Source organism: Zea mays, chromosome 3, assembly GCF_902167145.1.
Source record: "Zea mays cultivar B73 chromosome 3, Zm-B73-REFERENCE-NAM-5.0, whole genome shotgun sequence".
In the NCBI taxonomy this organism is placed as follows: Eukaryota; Viridiplantae; Streptophyta; class Magnoliopsida; order Poales; family Poaceae; genus Zea; species Zea mays.
The window spans coordinates 30,076,179-30,093,707 of NC_050098.1; the positions used below are offsets into that span (position 1 = coordinate 30,076,179).

The 17,529-nt window shown below is 42.9% G+C and overlaps 2 protein-coding genes and 1 non-coding gene across 5 annotated transcripts; 1 reads left to right on the forward strand and 2 right to left on the reverse strand.

Moving 5' to 3' along the window:
* The first annotated feature begins 6,503 nt into the window (after positions 1 to 6,503).
* LOC100501252 (Protein EXECUTER 2 chloroplastic) lies at positions 6,504 to 11,095 on the forward strand. 3 transcript variants are annotated; one of them, NM_001196022.1, is made up of 11 exons: positions 6,504 to 6,863; positions 6,940 to 7,056; positions 7,160 to 7,225; positions 7,491 to 7,597; positions 7,699 to 7,780; positions 7,896 to 8,606; positions 9,159 to 9,279; positions 9,352 to 9,503; positions 9,579 to 9,653; positions 9,779 to 9,871; positions 10,709 to 11,024. In NM_001196022.1, the coding sequence occupies exons 1-11, from the start codon at positions 6,624 to 6,626 to the stop codon at positions 10,811 to 10,813; spliced, it is 1,869 nt and encodes a 622-aa protein (NP_001182951.1). In that variant the 5' UTR covers positions 6,504 to 6,623; the 3' UTR covers positions 10,814 to 11,024. The 3 variants fall into 3 exon arrangements, 1 of the variants encoding a protein (NP_001182951.1); XR_563538.1 differs by having other exon boundaries at positions 6,509 to 6,863; positions 9,374 to 9,503; positions 10,709 to 11,095; XR_563537.1 differs by having other exon boundaries at positions 6,509 to 6,863; positions 9,579 to 9,648; positions 10,709 to 11,093.
* Positions 11,096 to 11,753: 658 nt separating this feature from the next.
* TRNAE-CUC (transfer RNA glutamic acid (anticodon CUC)) lies at positions 11,754 to 11,826 on the reverse strand. The gene has a single exon. It is a non-coding gene; the product is annotated as a tRNA-Glu (tRNA).
* Positions 11,827 to 14,932: 3,106 nt separating this feature from the next.
* LOC103649910 (cation/calcium exchanger 4) lies at positions 14,933 to 17,193 on the reverse strand. Its single transcript, XM_008675594.4, has one exon. It carries the CDS (start codon positions 16,956 to 16,958, stop codon positions 15,036 to 15,038), a length of 1,923 nt encoding a protein of 640 aa, XP_008673816.1. The 5' UTR covers positions 16,959 to 17,193; the 3' UTR covers positions 14,933 to 15,035.
* Positions 17,194 to 17,529: the final 336 nt, after the last annotated feature.

Genomic DNA, 17,529 nt, shown 5'->3' on the forward strand with positions numbered 1-17,529 from the left:
GGAAAAAGAAAAGGAAAGGGTAACGCCCGAATTTTGGCGAGTAAAGAAAAGAAAAAATTCAACTGCAAAATTCGGGGCGTTACAAACCTATCCCCCTTAAAAGAATCTCGCCCTCGAGATTCAGGGCTGGCTAGCAAAGAGCTCCGGGTACTTGGCCATCAGATCATCTTCACGCTCCCAGGTTGCTTCTTCCTCAGAGTGGTGACTCCATCTGACTTTGCACATTCTGACGGTCTTCCTTCGGGTGACTCTATCTGCAACCTCAAGGATCTGAGCTGGCTTCTCAACGTAGGTCAAGTCCTCCTGGACCTCAAGACCTTCCACTGGCAACTGCTCTTCTGGCACACGCAAGCACTTCTTCAACTGAGACACATGAAAGACATCATGCACAGCGGGTTAGCGGCAACCCCCAGTCGGCTGCCTGTGAAGGCCGCGTTATCTACGTTTCTTTTCCGCACTTTGATTTATTGTAAGAACTATATGGACGTCTCAGACGTATGATGTAATCGACTATTATTTCCCCTTTTAATACTATTTTGAGCACTGTGTGATGATGTCCATATTATGTAACTGCTGTGTACGTGAATAACTGATCCTGGCACGTACATGGTTCGCATTCGGTTTACCTTCTAAAAACCGGGTGTGACAGAAACCTACAACTCTGTTGAGGCATCCCAAAGGATCGGGTATCTTTGAACCTTCTCAAGTGATTCCAAAGATCAAACTTGAGTCCTTTCTCTTTTCTCGATATAGAGATCGAAGTCTTTTCAAAGTACGTCACACGTCGAAGCCTCTTGATAGCTTTACAATCAATGTGAGTCACAACTCCAAGCTCAAAGATCACAAGAAGGTAGCACACACTCTTCCCTTTATTACTCTATCAAGGCACTATCACAATTCTCACAAAAAAGACTAGCTCTATTGTTCAATTCTCTCTTTTGTGGCACTTGGGAGACTATGATTACTTGGGAGTTTGCTATAGTGTATTGGAGATATTGCACAACTCTTGTATATTGATGTGTTGGTTAGAGGTATATTTATAGCCCTCAACCAATTAAATAGTCGTTGGGATGAAATCCTAGATCTGATATAAATTCGGGTGCACTGGACTGTGAACAATGACTGGTCCAATGCACACCAGACCTTTGCCATGCATGTTGTTCAAGTGATCATTGGGAAAAGTCGTCGGGTGTTAGGGTCACTGGACAGGTTTGGTGCACCACCGAACCCTACCACATGTGCCGCCACGTCATCTAACCGTTGGAATCTGAATCGACCGTTGAGTCCTGATAGGTCCGGTGGGGCCAACATTCTTGGTTCCAAAAACACCTTCTTTGTGTAACAGGTCTGATGCCCATTGGACTGGTCTGGTGCACCAGACCCTCCGAGCCCCAGAAACATGCTCTCTGTGTAACTGATATACTGCCTAGTCTGTTGTACGCGGAGCAGCAAACTTAGTCCAATTTTGGATATTCTTCTTTGTTTTGGTTTAACTTCCTTCTTGAGTACTTCTATGACTTAGACAAACATATAAAAGTCCATCCAACTAGTCTAAGCCATAGGTCTTCATGTTTTTTTATCAATCCAACTCAAATACTCATTCTAGCTCAAACTTAGCTCCAAAGCACCATTTTCAAAGTTTGAACTTTCCAACCTCTCTAAGGTGCTCAAATATGTTCATAGGGCCATTTAAAACTTATCCAAGTGGTTGAACTACTCATAGTTAATCTTTTACAAAATATGCCCTTTCTAGCTAAGAGCTATTTATTACATTAAAATCTTCAATTTTAATCTTATGAACCTGCAACCATTCACTTAGCCGAATAGTTAGTACATAATGATGTGATGGTCGTCAAACACCAAAACTAATATAGAAATGGCTCAAATCTCATTTCCCTTTCAAGCTGCAAGCATCGGGCGCACCTAGCAGATGCAGCATGGTGTGACGGGAAGGAGTCACATGCTCCGATCCTTGAGGGTGGGTGCTTTGGCCCATTGTTGTGGAGGTAGAGGAGGCAACTAAGCTAGTGGAAACTAGCTAGCAAACAGAGCTCAAACTTGGTGATGATGCCGATCTAAGCTGGTGAAGCGGTATCGAAGTGATATCCATCATCACCATCACGCTCAAGCTCGAGTCAAACCATGAAGGATTTTAGAACACCGTGACACACAAACCCCCTACCTAGCGAGACCTGACAGTGTTTTCATCAACCAGTGGTACCGAAATGCACCACTGGTAAGGTTCAATTAGGGTACTTTGGTTTGCAAGCTTTCTTATCCTTAGGTTTTTGGACTGGGGACTGACATGACTACTAACTGGACTCATTGGAGGCAACATTCAAGAACAAAGAATTTTAGAGAGGTTCAGGCCACCGGAGTGTACCACCTTACATCATCTTTTGAGTTGTATTGCTTGGAAATGACTAAGTATTTCTGCTCGTTTGGCTTGCTTCAACTTATCCGTGTGTCCCTTATCTGGGCCTCCCTTTCCCTTTAATAGATCGAGGGAAAGAGAGGGTACAATAATAGTTAGGTGTAACCAAGCCATAACTCCTCCTGCTCCCATAGAATGATCTGGCCCATGGAGTTTGTATGGAGAAATCTTGGAGAAGTGATAGTGTAGAAGTACGTCTTCCATGATGCTACATGTGTCCTTCAATACTGTGACACGTGTCCCAGATCCTATGTCATTGCCATGAGGTATGGAGAAGTGACATGCTCGGTACAAGGTCGTCCATACGTGGTTGGCTATGTGAGTGCTAACCAAAATTCCACTATGGCGTTTTGGAACCATGTAGTAATGGGTCCTGATAACGAGGAGTCAGGTATTTGGCATCTATAGCTACACCTGTTCCACTGGGTATACTCTGCACGTCTTTTGACTCTGCCACCCCTTTGACCGGGTACGCGACATGGTCAGGTAGACGTGTGGCTTACTCGAGAGCCTGCTATGGGTATAGGTCCACTGGGGTCAGGTGGAGCCTCCAGAGCCCTTTAGTCCAAGGATGCATGGCTCCTATTGTCATGGGTCCTTGAAAGTCACCTAGAGGGGGGTGAATAGGCGAAACCTATAAATTATAAACTTTGAACACGAACTTCACCCCGGGGTTAGGTTTGGAAACAAATAATAATGAATACGGAGTGTAGAAGATAGTTCTTCTTTCTATGAGTTGCTCAATCAATGCAGATAACTTTGGGAGCTAACTCAAAGGATTGTGAGCAAGAGAACTTTTAGAGAGAGAGGAGAGGGAGAATCAAATCAAGTTAATGATCAACACAAATGAACACAACGATTTGTTTCCCGTGGTTCGGTTCCAATGAACATACTCCCCATTGAGGAGGCCACGAAGGCCGAGTCTTTTTCAACCCTTTCCCTCTCTCAATCGATCACCTAGACCGATTGAGTGCTTCTTCTTAATCTCACGGATCACAAAGACCCCGCAAGGATCACCACACACTTAGGTGTCTCTTGCTAGTTTTATAAGTCACTTAGAGACTTTAGAAGGAGATGAAGAAAGCACGATTAAAAAGCCAAGCAACAAGAGCAACAAATGAAACACAAATCACACTCTCTCAAGTCACTAATCACTTGTCTTAATTGTGGCACTAGAGAGGATTGGAAGCTTTGAATGTGTCTTGGAATGAATTCCTTACTCTTGTATTGAATGTGGATGTATTGAATGCTTGGGTCTGTTGAATGGAGGTGGTTGGGGGTGTATTTATAGTCCCCACCACAATTATAGTCGTTGGACAGAAAGCAGCAGTTTTCTATCGACGGGCGCATCGGACAGTCCGGTGCACATCGAACAGGGCACTGTTCACTGTCCGGTGCCTGCCACGCCAGCCGACTGTTGGGGTCTGTATCAGTCGACCATTGGATCCGACCGGTGCCCTGGCCACGCTGAGTTCCTCAGACCATTTCTGACCTTCTGACCACGATGGCAGTCGACCGTTGCCCCCTATGGTGAAGTCGACCGTTGGCTATGATCTCACCGGACAGTCCGGTGCACACCGGACAGTCCGATGAATTTTAGCCGCGGAGCGCTGAGTTTTTCCCGAGAGCGGCTTGTTCGTCGGGCGCGCCAGCCTGGGCACCGGACACTGTCCGGTGCACCGCAGGCTGGTGCAAGTCTGATTCGCCCCATATTTATAGAAATGGTCCAAGGGTCCATTTTCCTTACAGATATATGTGGACTTTATGCACTTGAGAAAAAAATCAACTAGGCAAACTAGTTAGTCCATAAGTTTTGTGATGGTCGTCAAACACCAAAATCGATTATAGGAGATGGTTGAGGTCATTTCCCTTTCAGTCCTTGCAGTGTTCCAGAGGACATGTGGTGTGCCCAGACCCCTTCTAGACTAGAGCCTTCAGTGCTTTAGTGCCTGAGGGCCCTTTGCCCTGTTCAATATTTACAGGAGTGGACCTAGGTCCCCGCTAGAGGGGTCTAGAGCCCTTTGCAGTCGTTTATGTATATGTGGCACTCTCGGATCTCAGGAATTAGGTAAGGGCCACATGTTACTCACGGAGCCCTTCTGGCTAGTGAATGTTGTTTGTGAAAGGGTGCTTCTTTGATGGCCCAAGTGACGTTGGGTCCCTTTGGGGGTACCGCATGGTGGGAGCCTCAGCTAATTATACCTCTATTTTTTCAGAGGTGTTTTGTCACCTTAAACCACCTTATAAGTGGGGGTTATAGCCAGTCTTCCAACGTAGGCATTTGTTTGTAGCGTCTTGGGTACCATATCTAGGGACTCTGAAAACGTCTTATAATTTAAAATGAAATAAGTAGAATTTTATATGTAGCAACTTTTGGAAAATTGTGTGAGATTTTATTAGTTGTATTCTTACATTATTTATTTTCTTTAGTATTGACCATCTTTGGTAGACATGTTATTTGCTACAAAATTTCAACAATTTTCTCCCATATATTTTTTTTTACCAATTACAATACAGGCACAAACGTTGACATACATAACTTGAGCTCCTATAAATAGACATTTCCTTTGAAAGTTTTATAATTTAAGAAAGTATGTTTTCTACTCCTATAAATAAGCATTTCCTTTCAAAGTTTTATAATTCAAAACTGAAAAGTATGTTTCCTACTCTGATCAAATTATAGTTCCTTAGAAAGGTTTTTCATATTATTAAATCAGTTGGCGCTTGCTAAATGGTACATCGAGTTATCGACTATGATTTCAAACTATACTAAATAAAATGGACAGTAAGGTTTCATTCCACTTCAATAAAATACTAGTAGTTGCCTAGGCATCGGTATGATTTTATATTTCGTACTAGCTAGTTGACCGTGCTTTGCTACAGTTTTTATATATCATATAAACATGTATTGATATATTTATATTTACTCAAATATAATCATGCACTATTTTTTTATATAATTATTGTTTATTTCTAAACATTAAAGTACATGTGGTATGGTGTTAGTTGAGCAGGCGAGATCAGGTGCTGGGCAGACGCAGTAGTTGGCCGTGCGGGTGCTGGGTCCACATGACAGTAGCTGAGAGAGCGCTGCGTGGGCATAGGGCACGGCCCTCGAGGCGGGGCGGGTCTAAAGTGTCAGCACGGATGGTGAAGCCGTATTAGCACCAGGTGCCTACATTAGTTTCTTAATAGATTAAAAAGTATAGATATGAAGACATTGCTTAAATGAGATAGTTATTCAAACATGATTCAAACTTATAGATTAGTTGAGTGCAAATGACGAGATATGTGGTGTGAGGTCAAACAAGATAGATTTTTCTTTCTCGTTTTTTTTTCACGCTCGTGAGATTAGGGACAATGAGGGAGGAGGTATTGGACTATAGCTTACCAAATAGGATGTGCTTAGTGGGTTGACCTAAGATACGACCTATTTAATAGTGTCCCGCCCGGCCCGATTCAATTTAAAGTAAATATGTGCCGTGCCTGAGTCGCCTTCTCGATATGTAGTGTTCGATATGTAGTGTTGGTTCGATCTGGCAATGATTTTTATTTTAGAATTATTAGTATATATATTTATAGTATATATTCTTTATATAGTACAAATGAACAAATGGCGTAGTGATTAGGGGACAGTAGTTTGTTTCTTGCGATCTCATTCAACGAGAGAAACTCTAGCTCCTACGTTATAGTAGTAGTGACACTGGAGTTTGACCCTTTTTTTTATATAAGCTTGACCTTTTTTTTATATAAGCTTGACTTTTTTTCTTGGAAACGTGAAACCTACGACATGCTGTCCTGAGTTGATCAATACAATGGCGGATAAAGTGAAATGGCGGATAAAGTGAAGAAGAAAAAACTGCATCATTGTTGTTTCATGCCGTAGCTGCCAAGGAGGAATGATTCGTTATTATTTTTCCTTTCTATAAAGTTGAAGGGAAACAATTATACTACTTCTGAATATGATTTTTTTTCGATCTTTGAGATTAGCCGAAAGGAATGCTGAAGTGTACTGCAAGTCTGCACATAACAACAACACACCAACAACGCATGGTCCCACCCCGTCCCTCGCTCGGCACTTTCCAATCAGGCCGCCGTCCTCCTTATCTGAATCGCGTGCCTTCCAGGCTTCCAGCCCTCTGCCCGCTGTGCCCCACGCCCGGCCCCCCGATCCGACCCACCCAGCGCCATGTCCCCCGCGTGCGCCACGCCGGCGGCGGCGCGCCCGCTCAACACGGTTCCGACACGCCGCTCGCCGCCCTCTGCCGCGCGCCCGCCATCGGCCATCCCCGCCCGCCGCTCCGCCGGCTGCTGCTTCTGCGCCTCCTCCTCATCCTCGGCATCGTCGCCCTCCACCTGGGACTGGACCCGATGGAGCCGCCACTTCGACGAGGTCGACCAGGCCGAGAGCTACGCATCCCTCCTCCAGGTAATCGCCATTTCATCATCCTGTAACTTCTAATCGAAGCAATCTGATGATCGCTCTTTCCTCTCCGACCGCGCAGTTCCAGCTGGAGGAGGCGGTGGAGAACGAGGATTTCGCGGAGGCCGCCAAGCTCAAGAGGGATATCATAGCGGCCACAGGAAACGACGCCGTAGCCCACGTCATGGCCGAACTCAAGGTCCGGAACTGCTTTGTGCTGCCTCACATTCTGTTCCGTTTACCGATTTTCTAACTACAGCATTGTTTCATCTGGTTGCTCTTGTCCTTGTAAATTAGCGCAGAGTGCTATAGAGGAGCAGCGGTACCAGGACGCCTCGAGGTTGACAAGGCTTGCTGGGACCAGCTTGGTAATTACCAATACATCACTGATTACTTTTTTTTCCTGTACCTTTTGATTCTGTCATATGCATTCAGGGACAGAATTATTTGTCTTTTAAAGTCACACATTGCACATCCCATCCTAACTAACCAAACTATTCATGTGGCGAATCGCTAATCTTGTGCCAACATGGTAATGAACCTAATAAAAAAGACGACCCATGATAGATGATAGTGCCAAAACCATCCATTTTCATAAGGAAAAGCTCTGGCTTCCAACCATTTCCATTTCAGGTAGGTTGGTGGGTGGGATATGCTAAGGGCATTGATGATTCCATTGGGAGAATTGTACGAATAAGCCCTGGTGTTGGCAGATATGTGGCCAAAAGCTACAGCCCGAGGTGCGTCTCACTAAGTTTGTAACTTAATCTTAAAAGTCCACATCAGACAAGTGTCTATATATTGCACAGTTCCATCTTACCAAACACTTGTTTTTATGCAGGCAATTGGTCACTGCATCTTCAGGGACCCCATTGTTTGAAATTTTCCTTGTCAGAGAAGATGACAAGACATATACAATGAAGGTGCACTGATCAAAGTGATTTCATCTTTATCATAATATTTAAACAGTTAAGAAAAGTAGAAGGAAACCTCTGTTGTGCACAGATTTGATATTTGTACTTATGAAAAATTAGACAGGTAGTACACTTGCGACCAACAAAAGGAACTTTAGGTGCATCATCCATATCATCAGCAATAACAGAAAGCCCAGCAACGGTAGAGACACCAGAAAGTAGTGCTATATCTGATAGTATTACAGAGGAGGCAAATATAGATACTCCAGTAAAAGGAAATGGGGATGCTGAAGAGAAAGAGCAAGATGTTGGTAGCAGCAAGGATACTAGTGTTGATGGATTTAAAAGTCTTTTGAATTTTTTTAAGTCTCGAATTCCTGAATTCAAAGTTCAGGTGATAAATGTTGATGTGTCTGAGGAAACTGAATTGGCTGCAAATTCGTCCGAAGAATCAGTGCAAGACGATGTGAAGAGTACTCCAGAAGGCTCATTGGAAGAGCCAACCACTGAGGAACTTGAGCAGGAGGAGGATGTTCCAGAAGAAGATATGGATGAAGAAAGTAAAAGTACGAAAGTGAAGCTTTTTATCAGTGGTGTGGTTCACAATAAAGAAGATGCTGGAACAAAATCATACGTTCGTGTTCCAGCTGAAATAAATAACATGGAAAAAGACTCCTTTGACCTGTACATTCCTGGAAATGGTTCTGGTCATGATCTGCCTGAAACGAAGGCTGCAAAACAGAAAGTTGCAGATATGGCTGCTAAATTAGCCTCAGAGCTTATGCCGTCTGATGTTGCCAAGGCATTATGGGGTACAACCAAGAGTTCTTCAAAGGTAGGAATGACATGGATTTAGCTATACATGCCTGCAACTTCGAAAAATTTATTAATTATGATTTATACTCATGTGCATCAATGCTTGTTCACAGTTGGGTGAAATCTTATAATCTAATTACAGAAGTCCTGAAATTTTGTAAGGCATTAAAGGCACCAAGATCCTAAAGATGTTTGTTTAGGAACTTTTCAAGTCTTATGTGATGTACAGTTATATCAGTAGTCTTGCATACCTTCCAGAATAAGCAAACATGATTGTTTTGCTCTATACAAAAAGGTCAAGAAACTGGGTGGCCTGAACTGGCTGGACGATTTTCGAACAACTTGATGGTTTCTGGATTTGTAACCTTAATTACTATTAGCACCGATTGGTATTCATTATCTTATTATTTCCAGCGTATGCTGCGGTTTTAACTGATTCTATGCTGTCAAGATCACCTTCCATTTGCCCATTTCATCTTATGCCAGACGGCTTCTCTTTATGCTGTCTTTTGCCACCAGTTCATACCATCTTATTGCAAGCAAGTCAACTGACAGATGGTTGTAACTGCAGATAAATAAAGAAGTTCAGGAGCTTTTAAGGCTTACCTTAAGCAAGGCCCGAGTCAAGCTGACCGATGATACCTTTTTTAACCGGATCATTATGGACACTAACAGCATGGATCCATTTAATGGTAAAGTTTCCCCAGTTAAGTTGATGAGCATTTCTTGTATGATCTAACAGTTGGAATGCTGGGCTAACATAGGTCTCTATGTGGGAGCATTTAGTCCATATGGACCAGAAATTGTGCAGCTCCGTCGGAAGTTCGGCCACTGGAATAGTTCCGATGACGTTGAGTTTTTCGAGTATGTCGAAGCAGTAAAGTTGACTGGTGATCTGAGTGTCCCTGCTGGCCAGGTTTGCAACTTTTATTTTCTAAAAAATGATGTCAATATGGCTCCCATGATTTCTACTGATCATATATTGTCACAGATAACATTCCGTGCGAAGATTGGGAAGGGCAAGCGACTTGAGAATCGGGGCGCGTATCCAGAGGAATTCGGTGTGGTAATTTCTGTCTGCAGATAATATTGTTTGAAATATGCTCGGATGTTAGTTTGTTATATTCTGAGAAATGAAAGTCACGTGCAGTTTTTTTTTCATTCTAATTATACTTCCTTTTTTTCTCCCAGATTGCCAGTTATAAAGGTCAGGGTAGAATAGCTCAGCCTGGATTCAAAAATCCTCGATGGGTGGATGGTGAGCTGTTGGTGCTCAATGGCAAGGTAGACTGAAATACCTATGGTGGTTCTTTTCATCTGTAGTCAACATTCCTGAAACTGATAACTAAGTAGTACATACAGGCATAACGTACAATCTGGCAGACTATAACAGTATAACTTACAGTTTGGTCTGCAGTGAGATTACTTGGTTTAGTTTTTGGGATCTCGCAGAGTAAGTAGTTGGATACAAACTTTCGGAACACCAATTTATGTCACCAGGAGGCATGCTTTAGAATACTAATAAATTAACTGAATACTAATGAACTGTCTTGGCTAAAGGAAGAAACTTGGAGATTTGCCAGACTGAGCAATTTTGTATGTCATCGTAGAATATTGAGTATGATTCATAAGACAAGTGGCAGTAGTTTGGAAAGGAATAGCTCATTTATAAGTTATCTAGCAAAGTTTGTCCCAGATCATTTTATTGAATGACTCCATTTCTCCCCATCGTTTCTTAGGCTAGCAATTCTAAAAGTGCCTTCCATGGTCTAAAGATGTGATTCTGGTTCACCACGTTTTTTTCTGGTATCATTGCAAATTCGAAGAATTGCATGAAATGTTTACATAGCAAAACCAGTGTCCAACTATTCTATTCCAAATTGTAAGTCGTTTTGTCTTTTAGACACATAAAATTAGTCTATGTATCTAGACATAGCGTATATTTTGGTGCATAACGAAATCTAGTTATGACTAAAAAACCAAAACCACTCAATTTCGAAGGGAGGGGGTAGATCCTGCCAGTAGATTTTGAAGTGAACTGCTTCTGCAATTGTGTGCATCATTGGATCTGGTCTAGTTGCAAGATTGCTCTTAACACGCAATGGATATTTTTTTTTGTAGAGTACAATCCCACACCTTGGAGGCGCAGAGCTCGGTTTCCTGTACAGTGTACCTGAGCAGAGTTTTCTGGTTCTCTTCGATCGGCTTAACCTTCCCGAGTGTTGAGACTCCTAAAAGGAGCAGATTTCTCACATGTAGATTGCATGAACGCACAGAGGCTGGCCCCAGTTCCAAGTGTTCGAACAAGTCTGTGGCCTGCGGGCCCTTTTTTCCGTCGTCCTCTGGGCTATTTTGCTACCTGAGATTAGGGATGAAAGTGGTAATCCGAACTGTTAGAACAAATTTAATATTTTAAAATAGATATGTATAAAATTTGATGTTGATCTTTTCTTATGTTATCAAGCACATTAGTACAAATATGAATAAAATATTATATAAGTTGTTTTATGTATTATTTGCTCCCTACAACACAAAAAGTTGAAAAAATTACCGAATTTATTTCCGAATTCATACCGAAGTTTATATCTATTATTTGAGAAAATGTAGGATGAATTTGAGGTTTACCATTTATGAATCTTAACAAGCTGGATGTTAAAAACAAGAATACAAATTTGTATTATATATTCTATATCATATTTATTCATAATCAAAGAAAAAACTGATTACCGAATAAATACCGTTTCCGACCGTTTTCATCCCTACCTGAGATGCCTGCCAATCTTTTCTCCGCTCCTACTCGGCAGGAGCTGAACTGCTTTTGTGAGGGAAGGCTGACCAGTTTTGTGGGTTTTCCCCCTTCACTGTTGGTTTCAGTAAGGTAGGATGGAAAACAAATTAAACAAAATCGTTCTGTTGTATCAGGATGTTACATATATAATAATAAAAAGGCAAATAAAGTCCCATGATTTGTGATGACGCATCAACCAGTACGTTTTCCACTCTTGTTTATATGGTCGAGATACTTTACTGCTGTCTTGTTAGATTTTGATACTTTATATGGTCGAGGAGATACTTTACGGCTGTGTCCTAGTAGATTTTGATATTCACTCGAAACAGGTAACAGGTATACGCATAAAAAAATTGAATCAGATACGCGCATAAAAAATTCCGTTGCCGGGACTCGAACCCGGGTCTCTCGGGTGAGAGCCGAGTATCCTGACCAACTAGACTACAACGGACTGTTGTATGATGCTTTGCGTCAGAAATATCTTAACGCAAAATACTGCTGAGTTGGCTGTTGCACATCTATACTATTTCTATTGTGTAATAGAAATGGAATCGACCTCGGTTCGAGAAAGAAAGATTTATACGTCCAAACATAATAGGAATGGGAATGCCGCTGTACATGTCGCGCTCGAAATGAGCACAACTTAGAATGGATAAAGTCTTTCTATCTCGTTTTTTTTAAACTCAAAATTAGCTAGACTCCCTAATTCAGTACGTACCTTTCAACTCTAGTTTATATCGCATTATTGGTAGATCCAAATGTTCCTCAAGGCTCAAGGTCAATGTAGTGCAACATCTGCATATTAGTTATTCCGTCATCACACGATGCATTTCACAATATCCGCCAATGAGACACAGAAAATAAGAGGGAAGCAACGCGATAATAAGACAAAAAAAAGAGAACCCATCATTTCGATTTCCAGGTTGCATGCTCGCGGTGATTGACGTTTATCTGCATGCCATGCCTATGCAGCGGCATGTAAAATCAACAGAAAATGATATTACCCTGACCAGCAGCTGTATATGCGCCATGCCGATCATGCACGATGCGGTGCAAAAAGAATGGTGACACTATGACAGTGAAACAAGGAGGCATTTAGCATGAGCGCTTGACCAAAGGGCACCAGTTCCAGGTCGCAGGGAAAGTAGACTTAAACCTTCAAGGGAACGCTTCTGCTTTTGTCTCTCCAGTTCGGTACCACCATTACCTGGAATCAGCATCAGCAATAAAGCTTGCAAGTCCAGCATCCGAAAAGGTGTGGACTAAATTCCGAGTCCAGCAAAATGTTTGATGACTTGAAATTCTTATGGATGATGATGCATGGAGGACGTATTTCACGAAGGTACCTGCTAATTACATTTCAATGGGAAGTTATAAGGACCTACTTATTTCAGAAGGAAAATAGTATGCTAACAGCGCAATAACTATTGAAGCATGTTCTTAAATCATGTGTAGTACTTGACAACATTTAACCAACAATACAGATAACAGATTCCAACAGAACTAAAAAAGAGTAAACCATATGGAGAAACAAAAAGTCTATGCATGGGTATATCTCTTAATCCATTATTGATTTAGTATTATAATAACTCATGCGATCCAAATTAACAAAAAAATATCATTAATTTCCACTTACCCCAGCGCACAGATAGATCAAGCCGAGTACAATATTCACACAAGAAAAACTTCAAACTAGTTTTTTGAAACAAAAAACTTCAAATTAAGTGCCATGCTGTACTCATGAAATGCTGAGGAGATCATGATGGGATACATCCCTGTCGAAACCATACACAAGCAAGTGCAGTCCATGTTCCATGCATGCCAACAAGTTCATTCAGATCCAGATGGCGCAGTTCTGAAGTAATCAACATCAGTTCAGCAAAGTCATCAGAAGATTGGAGTGGTATCGAAGTATTGTCTAATTTCATGATTGCCAGAACCTATATAGGGTAAGTAAAAGTAAGTGCCTTATAATTGTCACTAATGTTATAAATATATACACGAAGTGACATGGGGGTCATTGTGGACATGAAATTACCCATTGGCGGCTTTGAGATATCAGCGCCAGTTTCAAAGACCATACAGAGATAAGAGATTTTTTTTATATAACTTCAGAAATACAAAGGAAATGTGACATGAGGATATGTAGCATACCTTTCCATCATTGAACTCTATTCCCTGTAAATGGTTTCAGGCATTCTATCTCCGGGTGTGATTTCTGACTAATTGTAGCAGGTAAAGACATGCTGTATGTCTATTGTGGTGCACTCATGAACGCTTCATGTCAGCGCCATTTGTAAGGTGCGTGTTCCCACAATTTAAAGCTCCCAAAACATCTCTCAAGTGAATATTATGCAAATAAAACACCATTGAATTGTAGAGTTCAAGGGGACATTAGCTATAATTGATTGTTCTGCAAATGTAAAACAGAACAACAATAACAAGTTAACAACAAAGTCTTTTACTCCCAAATAAATCGGGATAGGTTAGAGTTGAAACCCAATGGAAACCACAAGTTAAGGTTCGGCCATATGGATAACTATTTTTTACGTACTCATATTCAAAGCTAAATCTTTGAGGATACTTCGTCCTTTAAGTCTCCTTTTACTGCTTCTTTTCATGTTAAATTCGGTCTTTCCTTGTCTTTCTTTTATTACTACCACGTCTTAAGATCCTACTACGCACTGATGTCTCTGGAGGTCTCTGTTGGACATATACAAACCATTTCAAAAGGTTAAAAGGGGGTTGGTCGCCTTGATATATTACTAAGGCGTTGCCTCGCCTTACGCCTTGATGTTTAAAAGGTAAAAAGGGGGTCGGTCGCCTTGATTCACTTTATCGCCTTAAAAACTATGAATCCATGACCTCCCAGACTTACCAGCAATACAATGCAAGGTTGTTAGGGGTAGGTGTCAAGGTGTCCGTGCACGAGCTTGATAAGGTGGGAGGAAATGGACACCATGGAGGAGTACAACTTGTTCATGGACTCTGCCTGGTGGAGTGCCATGGCGTGCGCGGATGCCAAAGGCTGTGTTACATAAGGCAACCAGATCCAACGAGTGCTACTGCTCAGCATCCGAGTGTTTCTGATTTGGTACCTTCTAGTTTTCACACTACCAAGGGTGGGAGCCAGACATGTCCAATATGGCACAGTGGCTGGTCATTGCCGATATTGGTCTACTAAAAACCTACTTAGGACTATAAACAACATTTTGATTGGTCGACCACATCTCATATCAAGAGTAAAAGATATCACTTCTTGTTTGATATGGTTAAAAACTAAGAGTGAGGGCAATACAAGTTACAAAACTTGCTGGGCATAGATCACATATAACCTTACAAACTTTGAGAAGTGGCAGCTCTACTCTACAGGATGGAAGGAGATTTACTGTTTGCAATGCAAATATGTAACAGGAAGTTCAAGGTGTGTTGACATTATTACTATGAGTGAAGATAAATTTATACATACAAATAATTGCCACAACTGCAAGCGTGTTTTCTCCCAAAAATATCAAACCCAAAAAATGTGCAGACAACTTGACATGCAGGACCACAAGTACAGAACAGACCAACACTGTATAACTTCATTTCATTTATATAAAATGGCAGCCATGAGCAAGTACTTTGACATTAATCCCAACTTTACAGGCAAGTAATTATCTAACTCGATCCAGGCAGTGGCAATATGCCGACAGCACTGCCTACCCTAATAAAAAGAAAAATTGAGTAAAGAGCAATGAGGCCAACTCCAAGTATCTTGTTAGGCCGCATGTCACCTCTCGGCAGCATAACAAGAGCCCAGATCAATCCAGCAACAAGAAAGCTCATTGTGTAAATAAGAGAGTGGTCCTGTGGAAGAACATACGAATTGGGTGCCGTTGACCAAGCTCCAAGCAACATTGATATACCCAAACCAGCAAGTGTATTAAACATAGGTCCTGCATAACATCCAGACATGGCAATCTGCACGCCGTCACCTCCATTCATCGCTAAAGCAACATTTGACATCAAGTCACCCATTGAATTTCCCCATGCTAACACTGTTAGCCCAAGTATTGAAGGATTAATTCCCAGTATCACACCCAAAGCAACCAAAAGTGCAACCAGTTCATTAGCGATGATGTAGAACCAGATGATGCTCATCACAAAGCCTCCAAAAACCCATGGAAACAAAAACCTCCGTGGAGGACGTTCATTACTGGTGAACAGGAAAACCAGAGCAGCTAGTGCAATCCCCAACATGACAGCCATAACATATGCTGCTATGCTAACCTTTGTGGATACTGTATCCTGACTGCTCCATAAAAATGCCAAAAGAACAGGCGCCAAGCAAGAACTTGCAACAGCATATTCTTTGGACCAGCGGTCCTCCTCCACTATAGGAATTGTCAACTTTCTTGGTATCGTCAAGGGAAGCTCCATAAACGAGAACAGCTTGTAAATATTGAATGTGGAGTTATCCACTTCTCCCTCACTCCAACCCCATAATGGCCTTGAGCTGTCAGGCGAACCATCTCTATTTCCATGATTTGAGTAGATGGCTACATGAGAAGCCCACATCCACTGAGGCACGGATGTATTCATTTGGGTTACCTCACCATCTGCATCCTCCTCAAGAAGTGAACTGTATGCTGACTCATCCTGCTCTGCTCCTTGTTCAAATATACTTGCCCTCACAGGCAACAACGGTGTGAACACATCAAACTTCAGCCTCCTGGCATGCTTCCTCAATACCTCATTTGCAGCAACAACAAATGCATAGACCACATAAATCGACACAAACATCATAGCTCCCCAAACAGTCACCTTCCCAATGGTCAACACTATAGACAAAGCCAAAAGAGTCACCAGAAAGAACCCAACATCCCTCACGAAACACCTCCTGTCAATCTGCACATTCTTCTCGGCAACACACAACGACACCGCCCCGACCACAACACAAGTCACAAATACAGCTCCACCCAGAACGCTGTTCAGCCCAACATCACCAGCACCGCTCCCCATAAACGCCGCAATGCTAGCAAACACGTCAGGGGCTCCATTACCAAAGGGGAGCAGCGTCACGCCAGCCAAGGTCGGCGGGAGCCGCAACAGTGCCGACATCTTCTCAAGGCTGCAGCAGAAGTAGTCGGCAGCAGTATTGCCCAGCATATAGAACAGCGCGGCCAGGCATACCCCGAGCACCGCGTAGCCCAGCACCCTGAACCTCTCGCATCTGCAGTAGAAGAAGCCTAGGTAGTCGACGAACCCATCGGAGCTGCACTGCGGGTGGGCCCGGAGGAACTCGCACTGCGTCCCGAACCCCTCGTGCAGCGCGATGCCCGCGCACGCCACGGAAGGGTCCTCCGGCTGCTCGCCATTTAACGGAACGGTCCCCGAAGCCGAAGGGTTCGCGGCGCTGGATGCGGGGCCGGCAGGGTCGGCATCGGAGAGGAACCTGCGGTGCACAGGGTAGAATCCGGAGCCTAAGAGCCGCGCGGCGCGCGGTGAGCCCCCATCGGAGCGGCTGTACAGGAGGAGGAGGAATAACACCAGGGAGACGGCGGCGAGGGGCCGAACCCGGCGCGGCTGCGACGCGATCATCTCCGGCAGGTTCAGGGTGAAGGGTTTCCGTAGTCGCACATGCCGAATTTGCGGTCGGATTTGGGGATTTGTCAGGTACGGGGTGACTCGGAGAATTGTGGCCGGGGTCAGGGTTTGCCGTAGATGTTGGGCGTGGTTCCTGGTTCGGTAGTTGACGACGAGAGGAAGCGAAGGAGACGAGACGACAACAGGTTCATTGGTTGCCCACTTGCCCTTTGCCTTGTCCGTTCTCCGTTGCTCGGCTCCGTCCGAAAAGCTGGTGACAGTGCGGGGTGGGTTGGACTTGGCCAATCCCGGTCATTTGATTTTTGCTCTTAAACTACGAAATTAGTTTGTTTTGACCTTCACAACTTTTAAAACAGTTGTTTTCACCTGGAATAATTTTGATAGTCCATGTGGCACTATGTCATAGGTGTAAATAAGAGTATAAGACAAGTTTTATTTGGAACCTAATCATGTTTATTTGAGTCCAACGGTAATAAGATATTACACTAAAAATTAATATTGATCTATTCAAACTAAGATTTTATTTGGAACGTAATCATGTTTATTACTCGTTCTAATGCTAATT